Genomic DNA, 26,697 nt, shown 5'->3' with positions numbered 1-26,697 from the left:
GTCAATTTGACCCAATCCAATTACTTGTCAACTCGGCTTTAACTTTTTTGTCAGATTAATTGATCTGAAAAGGAGGACATCAAATTCTAAACCTAGTGTCCATGTAGTTAATATAAACTCTCACCTCCACAATGTATTCACTAACAAATATGAAGTATATTAAAATGGTACAATCAATGATATTTAATATTTTTAAACAATTGCCTGATTAAGTAAATGTAGAGATTCCTGATATTTTTTTGAGACTTTAGGTAACAACAGCAGCTTTATCCTAGTGTTGTTGACTAGCACCAGGGTCATCATTTTAACAAACTCAGGTGTGTGTAAGTGATTTATCATTTTTACCACTCAAGTTCCAAAAAAAAGCTTATTAACTCAAATATTCACTTTTACACACTGTCATTTTCAAGGTAAAAGTACTTCACTTTAAGCATACTTCAGCTTCCTGACTACTTGTATCCCCTTCATTATTAAACACACTCCCCAACGGTGTTTGACTTTTCCTTTCTTATTCTCTCTAAATAAAAAAAGAGATTTTTATATTTTTAGTGCAAAGTCTCAGGGAGTGTGAGTCAATTCTTTGGCTAAAACTGAAACGGAAAAAAAAAAAAACGATGAACTTCAACTCCTCCGAAATAGAAAATAATTTTATTATTGTAAATTATGCTATTGTTTTTGTTGGTTTTGTCAAGACTCCCTAAGATCCAGAAGGCGTTTACAATTGAGACATGAATTTTCTAAACATGTTCATTCTTTTCATTTCTTTTCCCAGAGTGAGGACCTTCCCTAAAGATTCAGCCATATTGGGCAGGGACACGGTGCGAGCCCTCATGTACTACGCCCTGAAGGTCTGGAGTGACATCGCACCTTTGAACTTCCACGAAGTGGCCGGCAGTGACGCAGACATTCAGATAGACTTCACCAAAGCTGACCACAACGATGGATACCCCTTTGATGGACCAGGGGGCACCGTGGCACACGCCTTTTTCCCCGGAGAGAGGTTTACGGCCGGGGATACGCACTTCGATGACGACGAGGCGTGGACCTTCAGATCTCCAGGTGAATGATGAACACAGAGCACAAGGCTGCAAAAATGTATGGACAGTATATATAGGAAAAAGAAGGAAAGTGATTTATTGTCACAGATGCACAGCACACCACTGTGACCTCTGCCTTTAACCCATCACCTTAGTCAGCAGGGGGAAGCTCAGGCTAAGCATCTGGGGAGCAGTGTGTGGGGATGGTGCCATGCTCAGTGGTAGCTTGGTGGCTGGTGGATTCAAACCTGCAACCTAACGGACACAAGTCAGCTCCCTTAACCACCAGCCCACAACTGTCAGATAAAGCTAAAGTAAACAGTAACTGAAATGGTTTCGACATCGGGTATTTTTGCAATTGAGAACATGATACATTTTTTCTGATTTCTTTTTGCTATTTCCTAGATAACATTAAACCATTTGGGATGACTTTCAGAAGATTATAATGACAATTACAACAAGGTTAGCTTTCCGTTATTATTATTTAAAGCTGTATTTGATCGTTATTTACTTTCTAGCTAACTAGTTAGTTAGTTAGTAAAACTTTAAAAGAATGAGAAGCTCTGCTATTTTTTGCTAAGTGTGTGCAAACTTTTTGTTTTCCTCCCTGGTTTTAACTGTTTTTTCAAGCTACCAGAAGCTATTTGTGGCTTTACTTGCATTGTGAACCTGCTCATCTTTCACTGTATTTGGCTAGCCTTTACCTAACATTTCATCTGGGTTGACCTGTCAACTAGCTCAATTGTGTTTCTAGTCAGCTAACCTTTACCTTCAAACTTAGCTTTAGCCAATCTTCTAGTTTTAGCCTCCATTTTCTTTATCCTTCAGCTCATACTTTTTTATTTATGAGGTTGTTTTTGTTCCAATTCACCTTATTTCAAGTGATATTTAAGTTTTTAAGCATCATTTGTCAGTTTAGGTCATATGAGTTACTGACTTACTTTCTAAACAATTGTGCTTTTTGCCTAATTTTTAGTACTAGTTAACTACACATTTTATTATTTATTATTTAGAGCCACTTTTAACCATTTCTCATTTCTTCTTCATTTTTTGTTTCGGTTTGGTCTGGGTTCTTTCTGCCTAAAACTAGACGCTTTAATTGAATAACTTTTCTGTGCACATTTAAAAGAAAACCTGAGTGGGAGGTAGCATTCGCCCTCAGGAAGTTTCAAATGATCAGATCTGACTTTCACTGAGAAAAAGTTGGACAACCCTGATCAGTGAAAATTCGTTTGCTGATATATTTCAGGAAGTGTGTCACAGGATTTCTGAGTCGTGTGAAAAGCCACTCTAGTCTACTCTACAAAGCATTAGCAGGAGATTTTTTTTTTAAAAAAAGAAAGAAGTCACTGTCAAACAAAAAAAAAAGAAGCTCCCCAAGATCGTCTGAACCTTTCTGCGTTAGGTTTCCAAATCCCCCAAAAATTAGAACGCTGACTGTGTTTTTATGTGGAACCTTGCTGCGTCTGACTTTTATTTGCTATACAGAGTGTGTAATTAATTTTTAATGCCTCACTGCGATCAATATAACATGATTATGGATATGTGGCGCAACAGGAAATAAAATTGTAGCGATTGAAGTGGAGAAGATGCTTATTTATTCTATTTAAGTGTTTCCTTAAAGACAGACGGGAATCAGTTGAAGATCATGGGGCAGATTTCTGCTGGTTGTTTAATTATGCCGTAGGGTTTTTACAATCCTAAAACCTTTAGCTGAAAAATGAAGGATAGAAGGCAGAGGAATCAGGGGGAGAAGCAGGAACATTCCGAGGTACTTCCACCTGACAGCACACAGTGTCTCTTTTGATTCATGGCAGCGCGAGGCTGAAAGGAATATGTCTACAGGAGCTCGGAGCAGCACTAATCTGCCATGTCAGCTAACAGTCGCTGCAACGGCAGATCGATACAGGAGTGATTTGGACCCACTGATGCTGTGATGAGGTTTGCCGAGCTGTGTGCATAACCGTTTTGTGCAGTTTTAGCGATCTGTCCGAGCCAGCAGGTGGTCGAAAGTCATCTCGTCAAAGCAGTGAGGTTTTAATGTACTGGAGTATTTTAGTTTGGTACTCCATCTTTACTTTGTCCTGTATACATTCAGAGACTACTCTATACTTCTCTACTTTTTTATATTGCTGTAGTCAGCTAGCTGTAATATTTTACATAATTATCTCTCAGGGGTTACTTGGAGCAGGGCTGTATGTCTTTTGCTTTTGCTTTGTGGTTTTTCAGACATGGAGCTGAGGCTATCGGCTATCTGTCTGCTAACTGATAGGCGTGAATGTGAGGAGTGGGGTTTTTTTTGTGTCCTGAACAACACTCAGAAGAGAATAAATATAATGATGATAATAATATAACTGACTCCCTTAATCCTCCCACAGTAGGGAAATGTAATTACATGGCTGCAACTCACAGTCCGCTTTAACAGCTAATATTACATTACATTTAAGGTTTGGCAATTTTTCCCTTGGCCATTATCACACCTTAAGTGGTCCTTGAGAAGTCCCCTCAAGGAAACATGAGTTGCTTGAAATTGAAGAGACAAACATTTAGCTTAGGTACAGCTAGAAGTTACCTGAAAAATACAGCAAAAAAAAGGCCTGAAGATAATGAAAACATACTGTCCATACTTAAAATGGTCTCAAAATCTAAAAAACACAAATAATAAGTTACTCCAAAGAACAAACACTGATTGTGTTTTGGTGGGAAAAAAAGACAAAATTACTGAAGAAATAAAAAGAAAGTAACTGCACAGGAGCTTGTATTTAAAAAGAAAATCTAATTAACCTGCAATGCGCTATAAATTAAGCCAAAAAATAGATGTAAATTAACAAAGAGTAGCTCAAATAGACAGTGACCTGCCCATGAAAAGCTTGTAGTTAGCCAGAAAAATAAGTGAGTTTAAATACGAGTAAATAATGTTTAAATATAACAGTTAGCAAAGACAGTTAAGCTAACCAAACCATTCCTGAGCTATGTTTGAAGCCACAATAGTAACTGGTAACTAGTAACTGCATATTATAAAATGTAAGTAAAAGTTAACCCTAAATAGCTCAAAGGTAGCCAAATGAACAACCAAAGGTTAGCTGATGTTAAACTAATCTGTGAGGTAGTTCCAAATGGCTGTAAAAAGTGTGAGAAAAGGAACAGGTTGGACTTGAACGTTCTTCAGGGCATTGATAGTATTTAGCTTTAATCTGTTTTTCACCTCCTTTCTCCTCACCATCTCTTTTCTATGGATGTCTGGCTGAGTCTCACCCGTCAGCCTGAATCACTCAGCTCTGACTCTGCCTTCAGACCTCCGCTGTTGAATTCCTGTCGAGCTCAGATGGAGTCTAAATACGAGGACAATGATCTCAGCTTTGGTCCAAATCCCTGTTGTCTCACCTTCCAACTCCATCTTCTTTTTCTCTGCAACGTCTGCTCCTGCAGATTAGAGCTGCTCTTTAGCTCCTGTCTGCACTGGGACATCTCCAGTTGTCTTTTGTCTTTCTTTAAAGGACAACACAGAGATGTTGACAGACGGCGGTCCTGGTTCTCGGTCACCAAGGAACTCTAAACCAGCTTGGCTCCAGACTGTGGAAAACCTAAATCTCCAATCCCTGGATTCTTGTTTGGCTTCACAAAGCCAGATTTTTTTTCTCTTTGTCTTTATTTTGGTGGAACATGGAGGAAACAAGCTTTAATGGCCTGAAGCCTCCTCAGATGTTTGAAGGTTTTGATTGGCAGCTGAGAGTCTCAGGCAGAATTACCACAGTTATCTGAGCGCAGCACACACTTGTTAGTCAGGATTCTGAACAAACGCGGTTCAATCATAACAGGAAAAAAAACATGGAATCAGTGCTTTGTTTGGTTCGACTTCAGGCTTAGCTGTGGCCGTTTGGCTCAGGGAGAGTGACACAGACTGGGGGAGGCTGTGAGCGGGGGTTCAAATCCAGACGTAGCACAATATTAAAGTTTAATTGTTATAGGTGCAGTGGAAGGAAGTGGACTTGTGTCCGCAAAGTTGTAGGTTGGAATCCACTGAGATGCTCTAAGCATGCCACCGTCCCCACACACTGCTCCCCCCGACAGCCTGAGCTGCCCCCTGCTGACCAAGGTGATGGGTTAAAAGGCAGAGGTGACATTTCACTGTGTGCAGTGGTGTGCTGTGTCACAATGACAATGACAATAATCCACTTTCACTCAGTGGGTTCATCTGAAAGCACTGGGCTGTGACCGTGGATAAAAAAAACAGTGATGTGATGTGTAATGAGCAGATCTGTTTTCTTATATGTTAAAATCTATTTTTAATTGTTGGAAAATGGAGAAGGCCAAGGTCAGCCGATAGCCTGTAATAAGAGGTTTAAATCCCAGCCCCCTGCTCCTGTGTGACTGATGTTAATCACTACACAGGGTCCTCGGTGTACGATGTCCTCTGCCTACGGCGTTTCATAGTTATGACGCCATTTTCCAACAATCTATTACGTTAATTTATTCCATTATTCTGTCATACGGCGTTAAAACTCATTTTGCACAAGAACTAGTTTGTGAATGGAGTAGATAAGCTCCATTGCAATATGTGGAAGATATATGCACAATATGGGAGTTCTGACTTACGGGGTAAATCCAGATACGTCGCACCAAAAGAACGGAATTTGAATGTTGGTTGAGGACCTCTAGTGTAACTACTAGGCTACTAAAAAAATCATGTATTTTTATGCTTTTTTAACTTAAAAATATCTAAATCTAAAATATCTAATCTGGTAAAATATCTTTTAACTTGTTAAAAACAAAGCATATAAAGCTGAGTTGTTTTGAGCAGTGCATTAATGCTAATTTAATTTTGTAATAAATTACAAGTAATCAATTCTTATCTACTGACTTTTTTTTTCTTCCGCAGACTCCCATGGGATGGACCTGTTTGCAGTTGCGGTCCACGAGTTTGGCCACGCCATCGGCTTGGTCCACACCTCAGCCATGGAGTCCATTATGAGACCGTATTACCAGGGTCCTGTAGGAGACCCTCTGAAATACGACCTGCCCTATGAAGACAAGGTCCGAGTCTGGCAGCTGTACGGTACGACAGGACGTCACTTTGTAGCTGTGAGAATGTGTCTGAATGTGTGCAAGTGTGGGGATTTGATCCTGGTATAGCTATACTCATGGGGACAGTTTGGAAAAATACTAGTTTTGTGGAGACATTTTGTCATTTTGAGGACATTTTCAGGTGCCCACTAGAGGAGAGGGTATTTTTAGGTTACAAGAATTAAAGATAGGATCTATTTATAGTGAGGGTTAGGCTGAGGATTAGGCATATTTCGGGTTAAGGTACTTTTGACTAATATCCTAGCTAATCTTTCTAGCTAACTTTCAGCTGTCTTCTTTCTGTAAATGTAAAGTATATTGTCTTGCTCTCTGTTGGAGGCAATATTTTCCAATGTTTAATGTCTCCATTACATCCACTATTTGTAAATGTTTGTAACTTCTTTGCAACATTTGGTCAGATTTAAACCAAACAATGTCAAATGATATTTTATGAGCGCTACAGAGGAGCTTTAGGTTCTGCTTAAATGAACACTGTACATTTTCTCCTATTCATTCCAATATTAGGTCGACGTGGTGTTAATTCCAGGTTTGGGCCAGACCTTGTTTTCTGCAGAGCCATTTAACAGAGGGGTGGTTCTGTGGACCAAATGAGATTTATAATCATTTTCTCCTGTGGCTGAGCTGAAAAACCCAAATCAGCAGAATCTGTGATTAATGGCATGTTTAATTCTAACAAGGAGAAAATAGAAAAGCCCAGGTTTTTGTCTTTGGAGTTTTGGAGTAAGACTCAGATTAGGGCTGCATAATTATGACTAAAATGATCATCAGGTTTATTATTATTATTCTGATTCTGAGACTGTGTGTGACCAAAATGTAAAAGGCAACGGTTAAGTTTAAGATTAAACCTTAAATATAAATAAATCATAAATAATAAAATTAAATCCACCCAAGACAAAAGGATTAGCCTTAAATACATAAATATGCTATTTACCTTTTGTAAGAAGGAACAGGAACATCTATTGTCACCATCATGCCATCTGAATAATATTTTTTTAAAAAAACTCCCAAAACTACACATTGCTTCCTTGCCTATTCCTACTCACCTTCTGCTCACTCTCATTCGTGACTAAACAATTTGAGGCTGCCAGGTGCCGCTCTCTTCCAAGGCAGTTTTTGCTCGCTCCCTGGTGGTTGGCTGACTATTGGTTGAGAAAGTGCTTGATTCTATACGCAGCTGAGCCCCTTTTCTAAATATTAAAATAACAACAATCATCTTCCTTTAATTGTTGCAGCCATAATTGTGATTATGATTAAAAATTGATTAATTATGCAGCCTTAACTCAGATAGATGAAAAGAGAAAGAAGGAGTAAATGAACTTTTCAGTGCTGATTTAAACTCCTTCCTCAGGAGTGAGAGATTCCGTGTCACACACTCATCGACCAGTCGACCCCTCACAGACAGACGAGCCCCCCGTCCTGCTGGATCTGACAGCCTGAGCTGCCCCCTGCTGACCAAGGTGATGGGTTAAAAGGCAGAGGTGACATTTCACTGTGTGCAGTGGTGTGCTGTGTCACAATGACAATGACAATAATCCACTTTCACTCAGTGGGTTCATCTGAAAGCACTGGGCTGTGACCGTGGATAAAAAAAACAGTGATGTGATGTGTAATGAGCAGATCTGTTTTCTTATATGTTAAAATCTATTTTTAATTGTTGGAAAATGGAGAAGGCCAAGGTCAGCCGATAGCCTGTAATAAGAGGTTTAAATCCCAGCCCCCTGCTCCTGTGTGACTGATGTTAATCACTACACAGGGTCCTCGGTGTACGATGTCCTCTGCCTACGGCGTTTCATAGTTATGACGCCATTTTCCAACAATCTATTACGTTAATTTATTCCATTATTCTGTCATACGGCGTTAAAACTCATTTTGCACAAGAACTAGTTTGTGAATGGAGTAGATAAGCTCCATTGCAATATGTGGAAGATATATGCACAATATGGGAGTTCTGACTTACGGGGTAAATCCAGATACGTCGCACCAAAAGAACGGAATTTGAATGTTGGTTGAGGACCTCTAGTGTAACTACTAGGCTACTAAAAAAATCATGTATTTTTATGCTTTTTTAACTTAAAAATATCTAAATCTAAAATATCTAATCTGGTAAAATATCTTTTAACTTGTTAAAAACAAAGCATATAAAGCTGAGTTGTTTTGAGCAGTGCATTAATGCTAATTTAATTTTGTAATAAATTACAAGTAATCAATTCTTATCTACTGACTTTTTTTTTCTTCCGCAGACTCCCATGGGATGGACCTGTTTGCAGTTGCGGTCCACGAGTTTGGCCACGCCATCGGCTTGGTCCACACCTCAGCCATGGAGTCCATTATGAGACCGTATTACCAGGGTCCTGTAGGAGACCCTCTGAAATACGACCTGCCCTATGAAGACAAGGTCCGAGTCTGGCAGCTGTACGGTACGACAGGACGTCACTTTGTAGCTGTGAGAATGTGTCTGAATGTGTGCAAGTGTGGGGATTTGATCCTGGTATAGCTATACTCATGGGGACAGTTTGGAAAAATACTAGTTTTGTGGAGACATTTTGTCATTTTGAGGACATTTTCAGGTGCCCACTAGAGGAGAGGGTATTTTTAGGTTACAAGAATTAAAGATAGGATCTATTTATAGTGAGGGTTAGGCTGAGGATTAGGCATATTTCGGGTTAAGGTACTTTTGACTAATATCCTAGCTAATCTTTCTAGCTAACTTTCAGCTGTCTTCTTTCTGTAAATGTAAAGTATATTGTCTTGCTCTCTGTTGGAGGCAATATTTTCCAATGTTTAATGTCTCCATTACATCCACTATTTGTAAATGTTTGTAACTTCTTTGCAACATTTGGTCAGATTTAAACCAAACAATGTCAAATGATATTTTATGAGCGCTACAGAGGAGCTTTAGGTTCTGCTTAAATGAACACTGTACATTTTCTCCTATTCATTCCAATATTAGGTCGACGTGGTGTTAATTCCAGGTTTGGGCCAGACCTTGTTTTCTGCAGAGCCATTTAACAGAGGGGTGGTTCTGTGGACCAAATGAGATTTATAATCATTTTCTCCTGTGGCTGAGCTGAAAAACCCAAATCAGCAGAATCTGTGATTAATGGCATGTTTAATTCTAACAAGGAGAAAATAGAAAAGCCCAGGTTTTTGTCTTTGGAGTTTTGGAGTAAGACTCAGATTAGGGCTGCATAATTATGACTAAAATGATCATCAGGTTTATTATTATTATTCTGATTCTGAGACTGTGTGTGACCAAAATGTAAAAGGCAACGGTTAAGTTTAAGATTAAACCTTAAATATAAATAAATCATAAATAATAAAATTAAATCCACCCAAGACAAAAGGATTAGCCTTAAATACATAAATATGCTATTTACCTTTTGTAAGAAGGAACAGGAACATCTATTGTCACCATCATGCCATCTGAATAATATTTTTTTAAAAAAACTCCCAAAACTACACATTGCTTCCTTGCCTATTCCTACTCACCTTCTGCTCACTCTCATTCGTGACTAAACAATTTGAGGCTGCCAGGTGCCGCTCTCTTCCAAGGCAGTTTTTGCTCGCTCCCTGGTGGTTGGCTGACTATTGGTTGAGAAAGTGCTTGATTCTATACGCAGCTGAGCCCCTTTTCTAAATATTAAAATAACAACAATCATCTTCCTTTAATTGTTGCAGCCATAATTGTGATTATGATTAAAAATTGATTAATTATGCAGCCTTAACTCAGATAGATGAAAAGAGAAAGAAGGAGTAAATGAACTTTTCAGTGCTGATTTAAACTCCTTCCTCAGGAGTGAGAGATTCCGTGTCACACACTCATCGACCAGTCGACCCCTCACAGACAGACGAGCCCCCCGTCCTGCTGGATCTGCCTGAAAACAGATCAACCTTCTTGTAAGTACAAGTGTTGGTGATTATTCCTATCAATCCCTTCCTCAGTGATGTTTGATCATCTCCTCACACAGGCTCTCGCACACATGCATGGATAGAATAGATTAGACTAGATCTTGTCCTTTTAATAAATTTGAGGCAGGGAAGGAAGAAGGAAGAGATAAAAATGTAAAGAAGAGAAAAGAAGAAAGACTGGTGGAAGGAAAGAAGGAACAAGAGTGGAATTGATGGAGGAGAAGGAAAAAACTTGAAATATTTACTTTTAGTACTACATGTAGAAGAGGATACATGAGTGTTAATATTGAAATGTTATGTCACCTCTGTGCCACAAACTCCTGCAGTGAGGGAACGCTGCACTGGAAGAAGAAAAAAAAAGGGATATAAAATATCTAATAAATGTGATTTAAGAGCTGTTAGCCTCAGGAGCTGCAGTGAGCACCAGTGCTGCTGCTGTTGCTGCTGCTACTGCTGCTACTGCTGCTCACTGCGGAAGGATGGACACAATAACTGCCTCTTTCCATATCCTCCGGTCACTGGAACTGAAAGTTTCACGAGCATCTGGATAGGAAGGTATCAATCAGCCTCAGGTGGACATCTGAGATGATAATGTCTTCTTCATAACCATCACACATGGTCCGAGAGCACCAGTGTGATGAGAAGATCTGTAGAGGCTGAAAACCTCCACCCTCTGTGGACCATTAGAAACTGGACTCTGTAAAAATGGGCACTGGGATAGACCAGCAGAAATGATGAGGGGGGATTAAACCCATCTACTGACGACGACGAATATTAGCAGGAAATTGCATTACAGCATGTTCACCATTTGCGAAGACATCTCACCCTGCACCAGAACATCTGGAACAGCCGCGGTCCCTGAATGGAGAGCGGTGTAACGTGTCATTCAGGCGTCACAGAACATAAACTAGAGTGGATTAAGAAGACGGCCCTGGACACACAAGTGTGTAAACTGCAGTTTCACATCATTAGTTCATGTGAGGAGTTCATTTCTGCCTCATCTGTGTCCAGACCATGGAGGAGACATAAGAAATGGACAGGGTTATGTTGCTGCAAAACATTGTTGCAAAGATGAAGAAAGTCCCCACGAAATGACCAGAACGTCCCAATTGTATTCATTTTTGTATAGTTTAAGGATTTTTTGATGACAATTAACATCAGCATTTACATTGTGCTCACACCCCAACTGTAGGGGGTGCAATTGTTAGCAGTTTAACTACAGAGTTAAATGGAGTCAATTTAATTTTTTTGTTTTTTTAATGTAACTTGGACTACATTTGTTTTTTTGATTTGGCTCCTTCTTTGCTGTATTTTTTCATCCTTCTGATCTTGTAAATATCATTCATATAGTTATAGTATAAAGGCTAGCCTTTAGCATTTTTTCCACTTATGGTTAAGTTCCTTTCTTAATTATTTTATATACGATTATTCAAGCGTTTATCCAACTTCAGATTATTTTGGTCATATTCAGACTAGTAGTTCACAATACATTGCTTTGCGTTTTAATAAAACAAATACTTCTACTTCTCCACTACTTGGACCTGACCTCAGAAGTTTCAATGATCAGAATTTTCTCAAGAATTATCTGCATTAAGGCAAATGGAAGCTATTGTAAGTGGGAATAAATCAAAATGTGCTTCAAATTAAAGTGAAAATGTCAGCTGGCTCTGGCTGACCTCCGTACTCTCGGCACTCAGCTGAACCTGTACACTCTCTGCAGTGCTTTTAAATTAAATCCCACTTACCCTGGTAACTTTTCACCACCCTCGCTCATTTTTCACCACCTCTGTCAGGGGCGTCGTACATGGATTAGCCTGACTCTGGCCGACAAAGGTCACAAATTGCTCACTCAGCAGCAGTGTTGTGTTAATGGAGATCTGAATGGAGACCTTTGTTGATAACAGGAGGGCCGACGGCCTCCCACTCACAGTGGCCGTCCTGTAGTGCTAATGGCTTCATCATCTGCAGGCTGACCACGTCCCCATTTTAAATCACTTTATTAGGCCGGGAGATAAATGCACTGGGGCAGCTAACTGTGTCATCCTGGTGGTGACCCGCCTCATGTGCAGTCTATGTAATCAGAGGGAGCGCATGCATTGGCATTTTCTGACTCTTGGTGAGTAAATGTAATTATATTAGTTGTTGTTTTTGTATTTTGTTTCTCTCTCTGTAAGGTTGGCTCAGGACGCCCCAGACAGATGCACCAGTCACTTTGACGCTGTGGCACAAATACGTGGGGAGGCTTTCTTTTTCAAAGGTATTTCAGTTTGATGAAGACCAGACTGAGGCCTGGGTCGGACCTACTATTAACACCCATTCTGCTCAGGGCAGTGACGTTAAATTAGAGATATGAAAGTGTTGTTTAGTTATGAATAAATCAGACTTTTAGGAACCTATAATATCTACACCAAAAATCAGAGGGAGTTTAATGCGTAAAGTGTTTTCAAATGGTCTTCAAATGGTGACCCATGGAAAGAGGCTGTTTATATTTATACAATATACTGTACGTCATCACACTTGGTCATCAAGGTCATTGGTTATGACCTTTGGAGGTCCATGAAATTAGACTTGTCACCTTTCCCAGGGGACATGACAGATATCCCAAGCTGTAAATATTTTCTTTTTCATCCCAGGGAAGTATTTTTGGAGGTTGACTCGAGAGAAGCATTTAGTGTCTCTCCGTCCGGCTCAGATCCATCGATTCTGGAGAGGCCTTCCTCCCAATCTGGACAGTGTCGACGCTGTGTACGAGCGACCAGGAGACCACAAAATAGTGTTTTTCAAAGGTGAATATCATCATGGGCGTGTATATTTTTTGATATTTTTCATTCTTACAATGCATAAAGTTATAATTTCTCCCCATTTTATTTCTGAATCCCCCTTCCCCAGGTCTGAAGTACTGGGTCTTTAAAGACAACATCGTGGAGGAGGGTTACCCTCGTCAAATCACTGACTTTGGTTTACCCTCGGAGGGAGTGGACGCAGCTTTTGTTTGGTTACACAACGACAAAACTTACTTCTTCAAGGACAACCAGTACTGGCGCTACGACGACCATCTGAGACACATGGACCAGGGGTACCCTAAAGACAGCACGCTGTGGAAGGGGCTGCCCCCAAACCTGGATGATGCCATGAGGTGGTCGGATGGTGAGTAGACTAAAAACAGCAGCTTTTTTTTAATATTCATTCTCTGTGCACTGCATCTATCAAAGGACTGCAGGATCAAGCAACATTGAAAAAGCAATGAGCAGAAATGTCCTTGTTATATGAAAAGTAATAAAAACATCAAGACAAATTTGCGAATGCTAATGTAAACCTAATAGAATATGTTTACAGAAATTGATTGCACAGGGAAAAAAACTGCTTTGTGCAAAACGCTTCAATTTTGCTTTTTTTCCTCTATGGTAATAATGCAACATTTTGGTTCATTCATTCAGGGCAATCTTGTCAAATTACAGAAAATACACAGTGTAGAGAGTCTCCCATGTCAAATCAAGAACTTTTAAAGATGTTTATTACTACTTAGAATGAAATTTAATGTCATCTTTTCTGCCCAGACAGTTTAAAGCACTGTTCCTTCAAAAGTCAGACCTCTACCTCAGCAGTTTGCTTAGGATTTTTAGTCCAAATCCAGTTTTGTTTTTAGCAACAAAAGTATATTGGCTTAAAAAAGTAATTTTGCTGATTTTAGAAAATGGTTTAAAGACAGTACCTTAACACAAATACCAGACCTGACAAGTGGGGGGCATCCTGCATATGTCGCCACATACAATAATGGACATACAGTAGCTGTGCATATAATAATGTACTCCAAATATTTCCTAGGGCAGTAGAGGCATCACTGGTCAAGCTATGTTCTAGTTATTCAAGAATCACTGGGATTGGACCCGTGGTTATCAGGCTGGGGCGTCTAAAAAATAACCAAGGGAGAACTGCAATGCAAAACATTAGGGATTCTCAAGCACTGCTAGCATGACTACTAGCATGACAACCGAGGGTGACTTGGGAACCTCTGCAGTACAGTGACACTGAAGCCACATTTCAGTTACAAAAAATAGCTGCAACACAGGTTCTATTTTAACTCTATATAAAGTGTGGGTTAGCATTTGATTAGCATGTGTTCCATAGAAGGCGAGTGTGTTCTAAGTGCATGGGATACTAGAACTGAACAATGAACACAATCAGCCAAGAGAGATATGCAGTATATACTGTATATACACAGTATATACGGGCTAGGTTGACACAGTGGTAGGAATACCACCTTCCATCCACAATCCCAGGTTAGGTTTCTCAAAATCGCTACGCAAACTGTAGCCACACTTGAGAAGTAAAGAAGATTAAATTAGTGCTTCTTTGATAGAAGTCTTATATTTCAAACAAGTCACTTAGGGTATTATTTAGGGTCCAGATCCAACCTGCTTATTTTATTAACCCAATATTTAGGTCATGACCCAACATTTAAGAAACCACTAGAAAAGCAATATGACTTCTGAGTTTGCTAATTATTCGTGATTTATTTTAAAAAAAGCACTCCAGCAAAATCATTTGCATAGATAAAATTCTCAAAAAAAAGCACTCCAGCGTGCCTACGAACAAAATCATTTGCATAGATAAAATTCTCTTCCTCCTACTGAGCTCCAGAACCCCTGCTAATGTCTGACCCACAGGTGAACTCAACATTCTGAGTTCCATCATCTCACACAGACTTGATGACCGCACAGGTCTCTCCATTACAGACATATACAAGCACCTGGTGAGAATAAAGGATGCGTAAAAGCAACAGGAAATAAAAATGTTCTACAGCATTTTTCGCCTTCAGGGACTGAAGACGCTGGAATTTCCAGACAACCAACTTCTTTAGATTACAGGCAATAAGACAGCATACCGGGGAGAGGTTGTAAGACTTGCATGCATCTCAGCTTGACATTAAAAAAAGCCTCGACCTTTCCACCTCCAACACAGCGACGAGTGGTGTCGGCTGTTATAAATCTAGCAGCCGGTCGCGTCTTATTAATCCTGGCTGGCTCCTGTGAGCTCAGAGCAGTCAGTCAGATTCATGGAGCACACGCTCCCTCACAAAAACACTAAGTTATCGTGACATGGCTACTAATCTCATTAAGGAGGAACCAATACACGATGTTCCTCCTTCATTGACCTCGGGCCAGTCAATGTCTCACAGCTGATCAGTCTGATCAGACCCAGGAGTCAGTTCCATCATGAGGAGTCACTGCAAAATGAGGGGAGTCTCTCAGTGTTTAGTTGTTTTTTTTTGTTTGTTTTTTTCACATACATTTTTCTTCAAACTGTCTGCATCAAGAGCAGCCACCTTCTTTTAGAGCTATTAACCTTACAGACCGTATATAAGAAATGGACATAGCCATGAAGCTGCAAACCGCAGTCCAAATCATTCAATTACACCCAAGTTAAAAGTTGGGCATGTAGTTTATTTTCCCAGATCTTTTGTGCTTCTTATTCCTAAATGCTGGTTTTTCAAAAACTATTAAAAAGACTACTTTTTGTGTCATAGATTTGAGCAAAAGATAAGCTAACCCCAGGTTGCCCTGGATTTGCCCTTACCCCTTGCCCTATCTAACAAAATTGTAGCCATTGTTCTTGTTATCACTAATCTTTTTTATTAAGAAAAAGGAATTCCTTTTTTTTTGTTGACATGTCCATTTTTTGTGGACTAAATGATTATTTGACGATTGTTTTTAGCATTTAGCATTGTTTTTAGCAATTAACTTTTAGCATTCATGGATTGGACATTTCTTTTAATTCATAAAGGACTGGTCATTAAATAACCACAACAGAGTTTTGTTTGGTTGTTTTTTTTTAAATCCAAACCTTTACCCAGAAATAGTCAAAATGTTTTCTAAAAAGCTAAATTAAATGTTACTATTGAATTCCAGGACAAGGTGAACCCTAAATTACTAAATAAATAAATAATAATTAATTACTTAATTAATTAATTAATAACTAAATGTTGATCTTTATTAACAGAAATTTTAAAATAAATATAAATAAATAAATACTTTGATTTATTATCTATCTATATCATGTTTAGTTTTGTTGTCATTAAAACTTTTTTTTTTGCAGCAAATTCAACTTTAAGGTTTCTAAAGTTTGCTAAAATACACAGTGGCGCAGTCGGTGCTTTTGCCTTTCTGAGAATTTAAGGTGACAAAGCAGACCTTTGTGGCGTTTGGTTGCACCAGCATGGGGCAGGCATTCTGTTGCCTTCTGTTCATATATAATTAAACCGCTTCCAGAATGTAATTATAGTCTGTGTAATTTCTAAAACACATCGGGGAAAGAAATGTCGGTGCCAGATGGACGGCACACGTCCTGTTCCCTGTTCACGGCCTCAAATTGGCTCATTGTTCTCCAGACATATGGGCCACAGCTAAACAACCATTGACATTAACTTGTGGAAAAAAAGGCCACCATGGGTCACTGATGACTAACTCATTTAGACTGTCATGGTCCCTAAGTAACAGTGGCTACAGGTCTACTTAGGCATTATGAAAAGATTTGTTCAGCCAAACAAATATTGATGTTTTGGAAACTTGACATTAGCAACTATGGTCCAGATCCACAAGACGTTTCGTATTGATCGAACCATGAGTGACAAACATCCTTACATCGTATGTTCTAAACAGAAAAAAAATCCCTATTTTGTCAGCAGTACTCAATGGACTGCTATCTGTTTATTTTCGAGAGGGGCTGTTAATAAACTGCTAATGAACTACACCTGATTGTAAAGAATTTACCTTAGAGACAACGTCCTTGTTTTTCCATACTGCATACTGTACAGCATTTTGTCAACCGAGGTGCTTTAAGTGCTTAAGAAATTTAAGATAGTGTGGTGCAGTACGGTACGGTACAGTGGGGTTTAGTATGGTATGGTGTGGTGTGGTGTGTTATAGTATGGTATGGTATGGTACGGTACGGTGTGGTGCGGTACGGTATGATAATGTACGGTGTGGTGCAGTATGGTATGGTAATGTATGGTATGGAGTGGTGTTGTTACCACAGAGAAACAAAAGATATGTCAACAAGGCATGCAAGATACACAAGTCACTTTCTAGGAGGTTCCATAGGAGGTGCATACAGTGTTGTTCTGTCAATGAGTTCAAAATTTAGCGTGTTTTTCTTGATTAAAAAGAATTTGTACAATATGGTGTGTAGAACTCAGAGTACTGTAAATCAGTTGTATTTATTACAGCATATCAGTATGCAGTCTCACAGCTGTGATGCCTTGCATTGAAATAAAAGATTACTTCTAATGGCTGATGCTCTTTTAATTTACTCTAGTGTGACTCCTGCTGTTTGACTTTTACCTGAACAAATTGAACCATTCATTTAGGTAAGCCCAAGGCAATGTTTACACACAGCCTTTTCAATCAACAAATTAAAATAGCTAATGTATTGCTGATTTTGAATGTGAAGCAATTGTCTCCACCTGTGTATGGTTTTGTGTTCTGGTGCAGCTATTCTTGTTGGGACATTTATTCTGTATAAACACTGGTTGTGGGGACACATTTTCTTTTGGGGATATTTTGAAGGTCTGATTTGGAAGATTTTGAGGTTAAAGATATAGTTTGGAGTTAGGATTAGAGTTAGGATATGGATTAAGATTAGGTATAGATTTGTCCTAGTTAAGGTACAGGAAGTGTAAGAAGCTGTGGAAGATTTACAAAACACAAAAACCTATATGTGTGTGGTTGTGATTGTATGTGTTCTATGTATAGCTACAATTTGGGGGTCCATTTTTCAGGTCTCACTGGGTATGGGTTATTTTTTGTCATGCCACCCCTTAGGGTCAGAAATGTTTTAACCCCTCAACCCCCACGATTGTAAATACTATTGAGAACCTGATGACGAGTATATTTTTATGTATACAAAACACTGTATCAATGGCTGCCCGAGTCTAGTGGCTTGTTATCATTCAAGCACAACAGCAATGATACCCTTTTTTCCCCCCCCCCCCCCCCCCCCCTCGCCATGTCGCCTGCCCCACAATTTTAGAACTACTGCCTTAAGATTAAGATTTAAATGTAACATGTACTACATTTAAAAGTACATGCTCACCATACCTGTAAGGACTTACTTATATATATTATATATATACACAGAAAATATAAATACACAAACACACAAGTACTGTATATGGGCTCATAACTTGTATAATATAATAACATTAGGCAACAGCATAATTACAAGAGTAATTATTAGTTGTCCATATGTAGTTCATAAAATGTGTTGCAAAATGCTGCAGAACACTATTAAGGCTAAGGCATTGATTACTTGCATCAAACCGTTTCTTCAATTTGATTCTGTTTTATTAGATTTTCCATTTTTGCAAACTTCTGACAGAAGCCTATTTTTTTGGTTGGTATTAATCACTGTGCAGCCAAGGAGGATGTGGAGAACAATAGAGAAGATTTAATAAAAATCATGGTCATAAAAATTTAAAATCAATCAGAAAGAAAGCTGTCTTGGGTTATTCAATTCCCAAATAGTACTGTATATTCTTGACATGAACGGCATCGTTTCCTGCAGAGACACATGGTGTCGCCGTGAGAGGAAAAGGTCAGAATGGTCCGGCTGTGTTTTTCATTGGGGTAAAATACTTGGGGTAAACAAACCCTATTAACTTGGCCTGTTCACGGCATGCTTGGACTTTTTCACCAGATTGTTATAGACCATTTTGGAAAGTGAAAGTGTCCTTGAGGAATTTCAAAAATAAGGTTTACGTGTGGAGAAAGAGTTGTTGAAGCCAGTCAAGGCAAAAAATTCTTATCAGTGAGGTTCCAGAGTATTGGACATGTGGTTTTCCACTGTAAGAGACCATCACAAGAAGCTGCGTAGTGTCTTTGTGGAAAAACAGAGGCCAGGAAGTGCAGTACATGTGGGCAGAGACATGTACAAGCACATTGGTGTCAGTGTAGGCTCTCAGTCATCCAGGTCATCTTATCCAAAAATAGTTACATCGAGGGCAACCGGACGGAGTAGGTTTGTTGAAGACGTTTCACCTCTCATCCAACACAGAAGAGCCAGCTCCTCAGGGCAGGACTCAACGATTCATTTACACCTTGAGGGCAAAGGACAAACTTTTGTGGATGAGGATGTACATATAAGTACATATCCTCGCCAGAGAAGACAGATGTTTGTTTGGTAGTATAGCTTAATTCCATATACAGTGGAAAATTTTAATAACAAATTGCCCCAGTTGTCGTACCATAACTTGCTGTTTTTGTTGCTGGACAAGCCAACAATGTCACGCAATGTCATCACTATGTGATCTCCTGCTGCCTGTCACTGAGTGACTGAGTGTGTGGCGTCAGTTGAAGTTGATGGTTTCTTTTTAATTATTTTATGTTGTTTGTGTTTGTTTTATAAATAAAAGTAACTTAATTGAACTTCCCATGTTTGAAAGACCGGTAACTGAAACTGAGATCTTGTTCGCAGTGGTGATAGACGGGTTGGTGTTGGAGAAGAGGAGATGAACTGTAATGTTGGACTAGAGGTAGACTATCAGCTGGCTAAATCCACACAGCAATTAACCTGTTTACAGAAGTAAACTTTACTACTGTGCTTTAAAGTCAGTTTTGTGGTTTTTGACAGACTAGAGGAGTAAAATAAACTTTTTTATTGCAGAAATGAATGTTGTAATTTGAATTTAAGAAATACTACATTGATTTGATGTAAAACCTCTGAACCGTATCCAGTGACATTATTGTTTGTTTGTTTGTTTTCATTTGTGTGACTGATTACACCTTTATGTTCCTGTTGTTTCCTCTTTAATTGATAAGATCTTCTGGAATTGTTCCTCGGGAGACGCAGTGAGTTGGCCCACTGTATCTGAGTAATTAAACCAGGTCAAATGCTGTAGACTTCATTCTAGACTCCATACTCCTCCCATTGGGATTAATAATGTTTACTTTATCTTGCATTGTTTTGGCAGCCTCGGCCAAGAAACTAGTCTCCAAGGTAAACCCTTCAGATTAAACGCTGTTAAAAGACTTGTAGATGTTGAAAACTGGAGCAAAACAGACTAATTAACAGGACGTTCATGCTACTGATCCAGGTCAGTCTCTGAGGGAGGTAACAGCGTTTCACCATTTTTCACCCGTTGCCACAGTTAGCAGAAGGTATAGAGGGGCTGATGTGAAGAGTTGATGTACAGCATGAGGGTGTTGTGTAATCCTGTTGGGGTTACTGTAGGTCACGCTCTTCAATAACAACACAGGCTGCCCTTGAGATGGGTCTGTTTTCTATGTAATTACGTATAACTACTTCTGTAGCTAATTTTGAGCTAGTGTGTCGTATTCTTGCCAGCATTTGCCACATACCATCCTAAATGTAAAGTTTTCAAACTTTTATATTCTCAACAATAGTTGGGGACAATAGTTACTGGATTAGGCAAGTACGTAACAGAGAGCACATATTAGTGATGGACAGTATCAGAATTTTTAATTTGACTGTGTAGGGTTTTTAACCCAGTAGAACACAAATACTGGCCATTTAACAACTTAAATATTTATTTAGTGTGTTAGTCATAACACATTACATTATTTTTAACACAATGTAACCTACCGGTAAGTAGTTTAATCGCTACCATTAGTGTATTTAGGTGCAGTGGTGCCCTGGTGGTTAAGGTAGCGGACTACCTTACACACTGCTCCCGTGGCGCTCAGCTTGAGCTGCCCCCTGCTGACTAAGGTGATGTGTTAAAGGCAGAGGACACATGTCATTCATTGTGTGCTGTGTCACAATGACAATGAATCACTTTCAGTTTCACTTAAAGGACTGCTCTCTTCTAGTCATTGGTCATGTGACATGACTGGATCTGTTCGATTTTACCTTACTTTGTGTATGTGCGTATTCATTTCCGTCTCTGTGCAGTCCTGATTTTCTTCCCACTTCTTACCTCATTCATCATTGTGTTTTACTTGATTTCCTGCTACCACAGCAGAAATATATATCCACAACTGAGTAAAGCAGATCCATCTGATGTCCATGTCCATGTCCTTTACTGAGGACACACTCACCATATCTTACCACTCTAATCCAAACCAGCTACCAAGTTCCTGGAGACCCCAAATACCTCCTTTTGATACTTTATGTGCGTAACAGATATTTAATAGATACTTGTGTCGGGGCACACGGTAATAACGTTGCTTTGCCTGTGTATTAACAAATAACAAACGAGTTAGATCAAAACTCTGCATCTGTGGAAAGGACACTGAATTCACTCTAATCTAACAAGAACTCAGACATTCTCAAACACACACCTTTAGCTTATGGAACTGGAGCCACAGCACAGTTGTTATCAGGCTTCAGGCTGCAGTGAACAGGAGAGAAAATGCTGAAATACAACAGCAAAATAACAGATGTAGTGACAAGTTGTTGGGAACACTGAGTGAGAAGAGTGAGTGTGACTGTCGAGCAGAGATACAGTCAAGCCCCCCCAAGAGAAATCACAGGTTTAGGAGATGGATATGGAAGATGATGCAGGGAGAGAGTTGGCATGATAGGCTCAATGCTGGAGGGAGAGCAGAAATAGGTTAAAGGAGGCAGAAGAAGAACTACCGTGTTGGTCTTTCTCAATAACCTTGTTTGTGCATCTGTGCTCCGCTCAATTTCCATCACTGTTTTTACTTGTGTCGGCCTAAAAGGGGAGAAAAAAAATGTTCACCCTCATGTGAGGACGAGTGTTTTATTGTTTTCTGATACACCTTGTTCTGATGTCTCTTCTTGTAAAGGCTCATCCTACTTTTTCAAGGGTAAGGAGTACTGGCGAGTACCTGGCAGTGGCATGGAGGTGGAGCCAGGATACCCCCGCCTCATCGCCAAAGACTGGCTCCTGTGCACAGAGATGCAGTCGGACTCTCCAGACACAGAGCTCAAAATAACAGAGACGAGGGTCAACGTTCACCTTCACCCCGACCACGCGGAGAACGGGTACGAAGTTTGCTCCTGCACCTCCGACACCGCTTCGCCTTTGGGTGCCCGCCCCTCGTTGTCCCCCATCTGGCTGTTACCCCCACTGTGGACGCTCTTGATGGCCCTCCACTCTGAAATACTATGATGCCAAAGCTTGGGACTAAGTTGTCAGGTTTGGTGCAATGCAGAGATTATTAAACTGGAAGCGGGAGGACGCGGGGGGGGGCAGGGGGACACACAGCCCTAGATAAAACTGTTTGTTTATATTAATATCAATTGGTATGTTTTGTTGCTGTTTTTGTTGTTGTTGTTATTTATTTCTCATGCCACTCATTGCTTTGCTCGAGCACCTTTCTGTTTGAAAAGTGCATTGACTTCTCACATCAGTCGTTCTTTGGTGTTCCCAGAGGCCGTCAACTTCCTTAATACTCTCACACAAAATCACAATTTTGTTGCTTAGAATCTTGAATTACTATTTTGTCTCTGCAAAGGAATATAATGTGAAGTAGAATAGTACCAGTACTGAGCACCAGTTGACCGATCCCTAAGTTCTGCCTCCTTACTCTGCTTGTGTTATGCTCCATCGTGCTTATGGAGCTAGCGTGGTGCTCATTTGCTAACTGTACTCCAAGGAGAAGTATGTAAGAGTCAAATTTGGAGGGCTATAGTGTGGAGTTAAAGCTACAGTGCAGACAGATTTACTTACATTAGGAAGGTCACCTGTTTGCTGCTTCGATCCTCTATCTTTCAGTATGGAGTTTGCACGTGTGTTTATCTCCAGGGGCTCCAGTTCTCTCCAACAGTCCAAAAACATGCGGAAAAGGGTTAATTGACCATTGGTGTGAATGTGAGTGTGAATGGTTTTTTGTTTCTTTGTACAGCCCTTCAACAGCCACGAAAACCATCCAGGTTTCTACCCCACCTTCACCTGATGACTGCTGGGTGTGGCTGAGACCCCTTGAAAAGGGTTTGTCACACAAGCACAGGCCCTACACTTTTTGGTCTTTCCAAATTAACACCAGTTGGCATCATAGCGAGTGGTATCGCTGCCCCCCCACTGGGTCGATTTGCCACTGATCAACATTTACAGCTATACACATTTTGATCATTGCCATAGGAAGAAAAAAGAGAGAACAACGACAGAGGGCAGTATATAACCATATCATCTATTGTCTTATTTTTAGGAAATTTCTGCCAAATTTATCTTCAAAAGTATTTCAGCGTTTAAGGAAATCATTTACTTTGTTTCGGATGAAATGGTTGCTAAAGCATTGTCTGTTTATAAAATACAAAGTGACCTTCAAGTTCAGCCAACATGTTGTTCAGTCACTCACTGAACTCTACAAATCAGAAAGAATAAAAAGGCTTAATTTATCCATTTAATACTTAAATCTGTGATTCTCCTCCCATAAGCTGATCCTGTCCTTCCTCTAATGCTTCCCTTCTTCTTCTTTTGTACTGATTTTAACAGAAGTCAACTTAAAATGCTTTGATTTCCTCCCAAAACACATCATCGTAGTTGAAGTTTAAGTCGGATGAAGAGGAGGATAATAATAATTCTATCAACATATTTATGAGATGGATTTTTTCACCTATTGTCCGAAAAGATTGCTCGGTGTTTAACTAAAGGAAAAACAGAGATCTCGGATAAAATATGTAATGTATTCCTAAATACTTTGTATTTAAACATCTAAAAAAAACCTCTCTCAGGCGTCTCCAACATCTTTGACAAGTTTTATCATCGCATCTGTGTCAAGAGTTTTGTTGATTATGTTTATCAACCCTAAAAGAATGAACCCAGCCAATCTAGTTGACTTTTTGATTCTGAACATTGGATGAAATGACCCGGATGAATGAAAACCATCAGAGATTTTTCAACGACTCTAAATGGAAACCTGTTAAAATGATGAAAGATTGTATTTCTACTGCCGACGGAAACACGAGTCGCAAAAGTGTTTGAACTGGAAACACGCAGAGATATTGCTTTATTCATGTCTAGGTATTTTCATATGAGTATTTTGTCAATTTGTCTTTCTGACAGCTCACCTTTGAGTCTGTTTGTTGCCTCATTTTCATCCAACTTTCACCAAGAAACTCTTTAGATGGAAGCTCATTCCCAGTAATGTCAGAAATGTTGCTTTAAATAGCACCTGCCAAGTAGAGACTTCTGCCAAGCTGTCTAATGCCTACCAGCATGCAGTGCTGACATCAGAACAAGGTTATAGTCCTGACCATGGTCGGGGTTTTGGTCCATCAATCAGAGACAGGGGAACAGTATTTAAGCCGGTCTGACAGGAGGAGCTGCCTAAAAAGACTCAAACCGCGGCTAACGACCGACACTGGAGAAGTGGATACTGTAGTCGGACAGGTGACTGACAACCTGGCATGAATCAAGGCAGACAGGTGAAAAGCACCATGGGAGGTAGTCTAGCCTGTATTGATGGTTGGGTTTACAGATGAATGGCCCCATGGGGTGCAGGGAGGAAGACACATGAAAGACCTGCTGGGATGTGGACAGGTAGATGAATAGCTAGCAGGAGCTGCTAACGGATGGACGGCGGAGATACTATCCAGTACCACTACATAGGGAGAAGTGCATGCTGGAATGTTGGAAGCAGGACAGGGAAGAGACTTCCTGTTAGAGCCACGCTACCACACTTTCCTGCTCAACGTCGTCGTCTTAACTTAAATCTCTCACAGTTTCTCCCAGGTTTTTAAAGAAAAGCTGACGGTCTTGTTGTATTTTTCTAATCCATAATAATAGAATGTTACTACACATTACTTTGAGTCACATGATCATCCGCCCTCCACCAGATCTACAGTATTCTTGCATTTATATTTACCTACACTTTAAATATAGACAAATATATTTAAGTTTTGAGATGTTCCATGGTTACTGCAAAAAAAAAAAAAAAACAACCTGAGTGGATTGTGTATATTTCAAGCTGTGGTTTTTCTAATGTAAAATATTTTTGTAGAAAAAAAATAAAACACTCTAGACGACCGCTGCCTCCGTGTGGTCACTGGTGTTTGGGTAATATTCGTATTTATACAGTAATTATATATTTAATGTCATCTGGACAATTTTGCAAATTCTAGTTAAAGTAGAACCTTACCTAAAATTGTAACGTTTTTGTGTTTAACATGTTTTCATGATTTATAAATGGTTTCTTTTGCCTTTCTTTGTATTGGTTGATTAAATACAATGCAATTTTGGCAAGTGTTAGCTTGTTTTGCTATGGTGAGCTACAAAGTTTTTGTTTTGGCTATTTTATGTCCTTTTCTTTTTTTATTTCTATGTTGTTTGAATTGCAGGCTAGTTAGCTAACACACTGGCAAATTACTTTGCAAGAATTTCTGCCGCAGTACTCCATTATTTTCCCGACCCTGGTTGCTTCTGTATTTCTAGTTCAGCTGTAGAAGTAAAGACTTTTGACTTCGGGCATTTCATTTGTACTCGACACACTCAATCATTGTCGACTCAGACTGAAAATAAATGGGACACGACTACAACGGCGTTCCGTTCAGTTGTTCGGAACCAATCTTCACTTTGTTAAACAACATCAACGACAGCAATGTCTGCTCTCAGTTCACTGTTAAATATTCTGTTGACAGTCACTTTTTCAATTCTGTAATTGCGTACACAAACATAACTATTTTGTTCTGGTGTAATAGGTTTTTTTTTTTGTTTCCTTTTCTTCCAATGTTTTTCTCCCGGCTTAGTACATGAAAAAAACAAATTCATTGTGATTTCCTCAGCATTTCAACTTCGTTTCTTTCCGCAGTTCAGAGTGCGACACCACTCAGAACAGCAATTTTCCTTTACTTCTCCTGACACACTTGACTGGTGTTAATTAACTGGTTTGGTCTGATGGCCAGAAAATGTCTGGTATAAGTGGGTGAAAGGCTACAAGATGTTATTCAGCCATTTGTCAAACTAATTTAGCTTGAACTCATGTTTCCAAGCAGACAAATCATTGTCATATATTTGCTCAAGTATGGAAAGTAAAATTTAATTTAACGGTTGAAGCTTTTTCTAAAATGCTTTTATTTTTATTGGTCGTGGCGATTTATCATTGAGTCACATCATTTTGGCCTTCAGCTGTAAATATGTGTTTAACCTTTTAAAGTGACTAGCACTCAAACTTATCTTCATCGTCTCAGACTCCCACTGAATTTCCTGGAGAAAATAGCTTGAATAAGTATTTGTGAGTTTAACAACCATCAAAAATGTGACAAGGACATGGACCTGAAACCCTAGGGTTTTAACCTGGAGTTACTTCTTGTAACTTGAAATTTGACGCAGAACCCAGGACTTGACTTACACTTGAGTCAATCTGTGAAACCAGTCAGTGGGACCTGACTTGACCACAACTCAATATCTGTCAAGGACACAGGCATTTGCTGTAACTCTTAAGGCTTCAAAAAAAGACCTTGTGGACTCAACTTAAACTTGATGTTTGACCTGGACTTGTGCTCACAACCACCAATAGTAATAGACTCAACGTGACTTGTAACTTGTACTTAATACAGATTTAAAGCCCACTTGCTCACTATATTTGTTATAGTAATATATTCGGTGACTTGGACTTGAAACAAGTCGGACTTGGTGCAAACAATTGTCTTTATTTGCCAGGATTTTTTCCAAACTGTTGAGACTTAAGTCAAACTCAATTCAAACCTAACTTTGACACACTGGAAATTCACTTTTAATCAC

General features: G+C 39.4%; 1 protein-coding gene across 1 annotated transcript in view; it reads left to right on the top strand.

Annotated features, from left to right (window-relative positions):
• The window catches only part of mmp17a (matrix metallopeptidase 17a), a gene marked incomplete at its 5' end in the record, with an annotated part of 83,533 nt that extends 57,720 nt beyond the window's left edge, over positions 1-25,813 (top strand). Inside the window, 7 exons of the mRNA XM_008324818.2 lie at positions 773-1,059; positions 5,917-6,093; positions 9,917-10,019; positions 12,206-12,288; positions 12,665-12,817; positions 12,921-13,178; positions 21,800-25,813. Of these exons, the coding sequence (XP_008323040.1) occupies positions 773-1,059; positions 5,917-6,093; positions 9,917-10,019; positions 12,206-12,288; positions 12,665-12,817; positions 12,921-13,178; positions 21,800-22,125 (1,387 nt within the window). The remainder of the gene's footprint in view (positions 1-772; positions 1,060-5,916; positions 6,094-9,916; positions 10,020-12,205; positions 12,289-12,664; positions 12,818-12,920; positions 13,179-21,799) is intronic.
• Positions 25,814-26,697: the final 884 nt, after the last annotated feature.

This window comes from Cynoglossus semilaevis, chromosome 14 (assembly GCF_000523025.1).
Source record: "Cynoglossus semilaevis isolate Cse_v1.0 chromosome 14, Cse_v1.0, whole genome shotgun sequence".
NCBI classification, from domain to species: Eukaryota; Metazoa; Chordata; class Actinopteri; order Pleuronectiformes; family Cynoglossidae; genus Cynoglossus; species Cynoglossus semilaevis.
The sequence above is the reverse complement of the archived record's forward strand: the minus strand, read 5'-3'. Positions and strand labels throughout refer to the sequence as shown.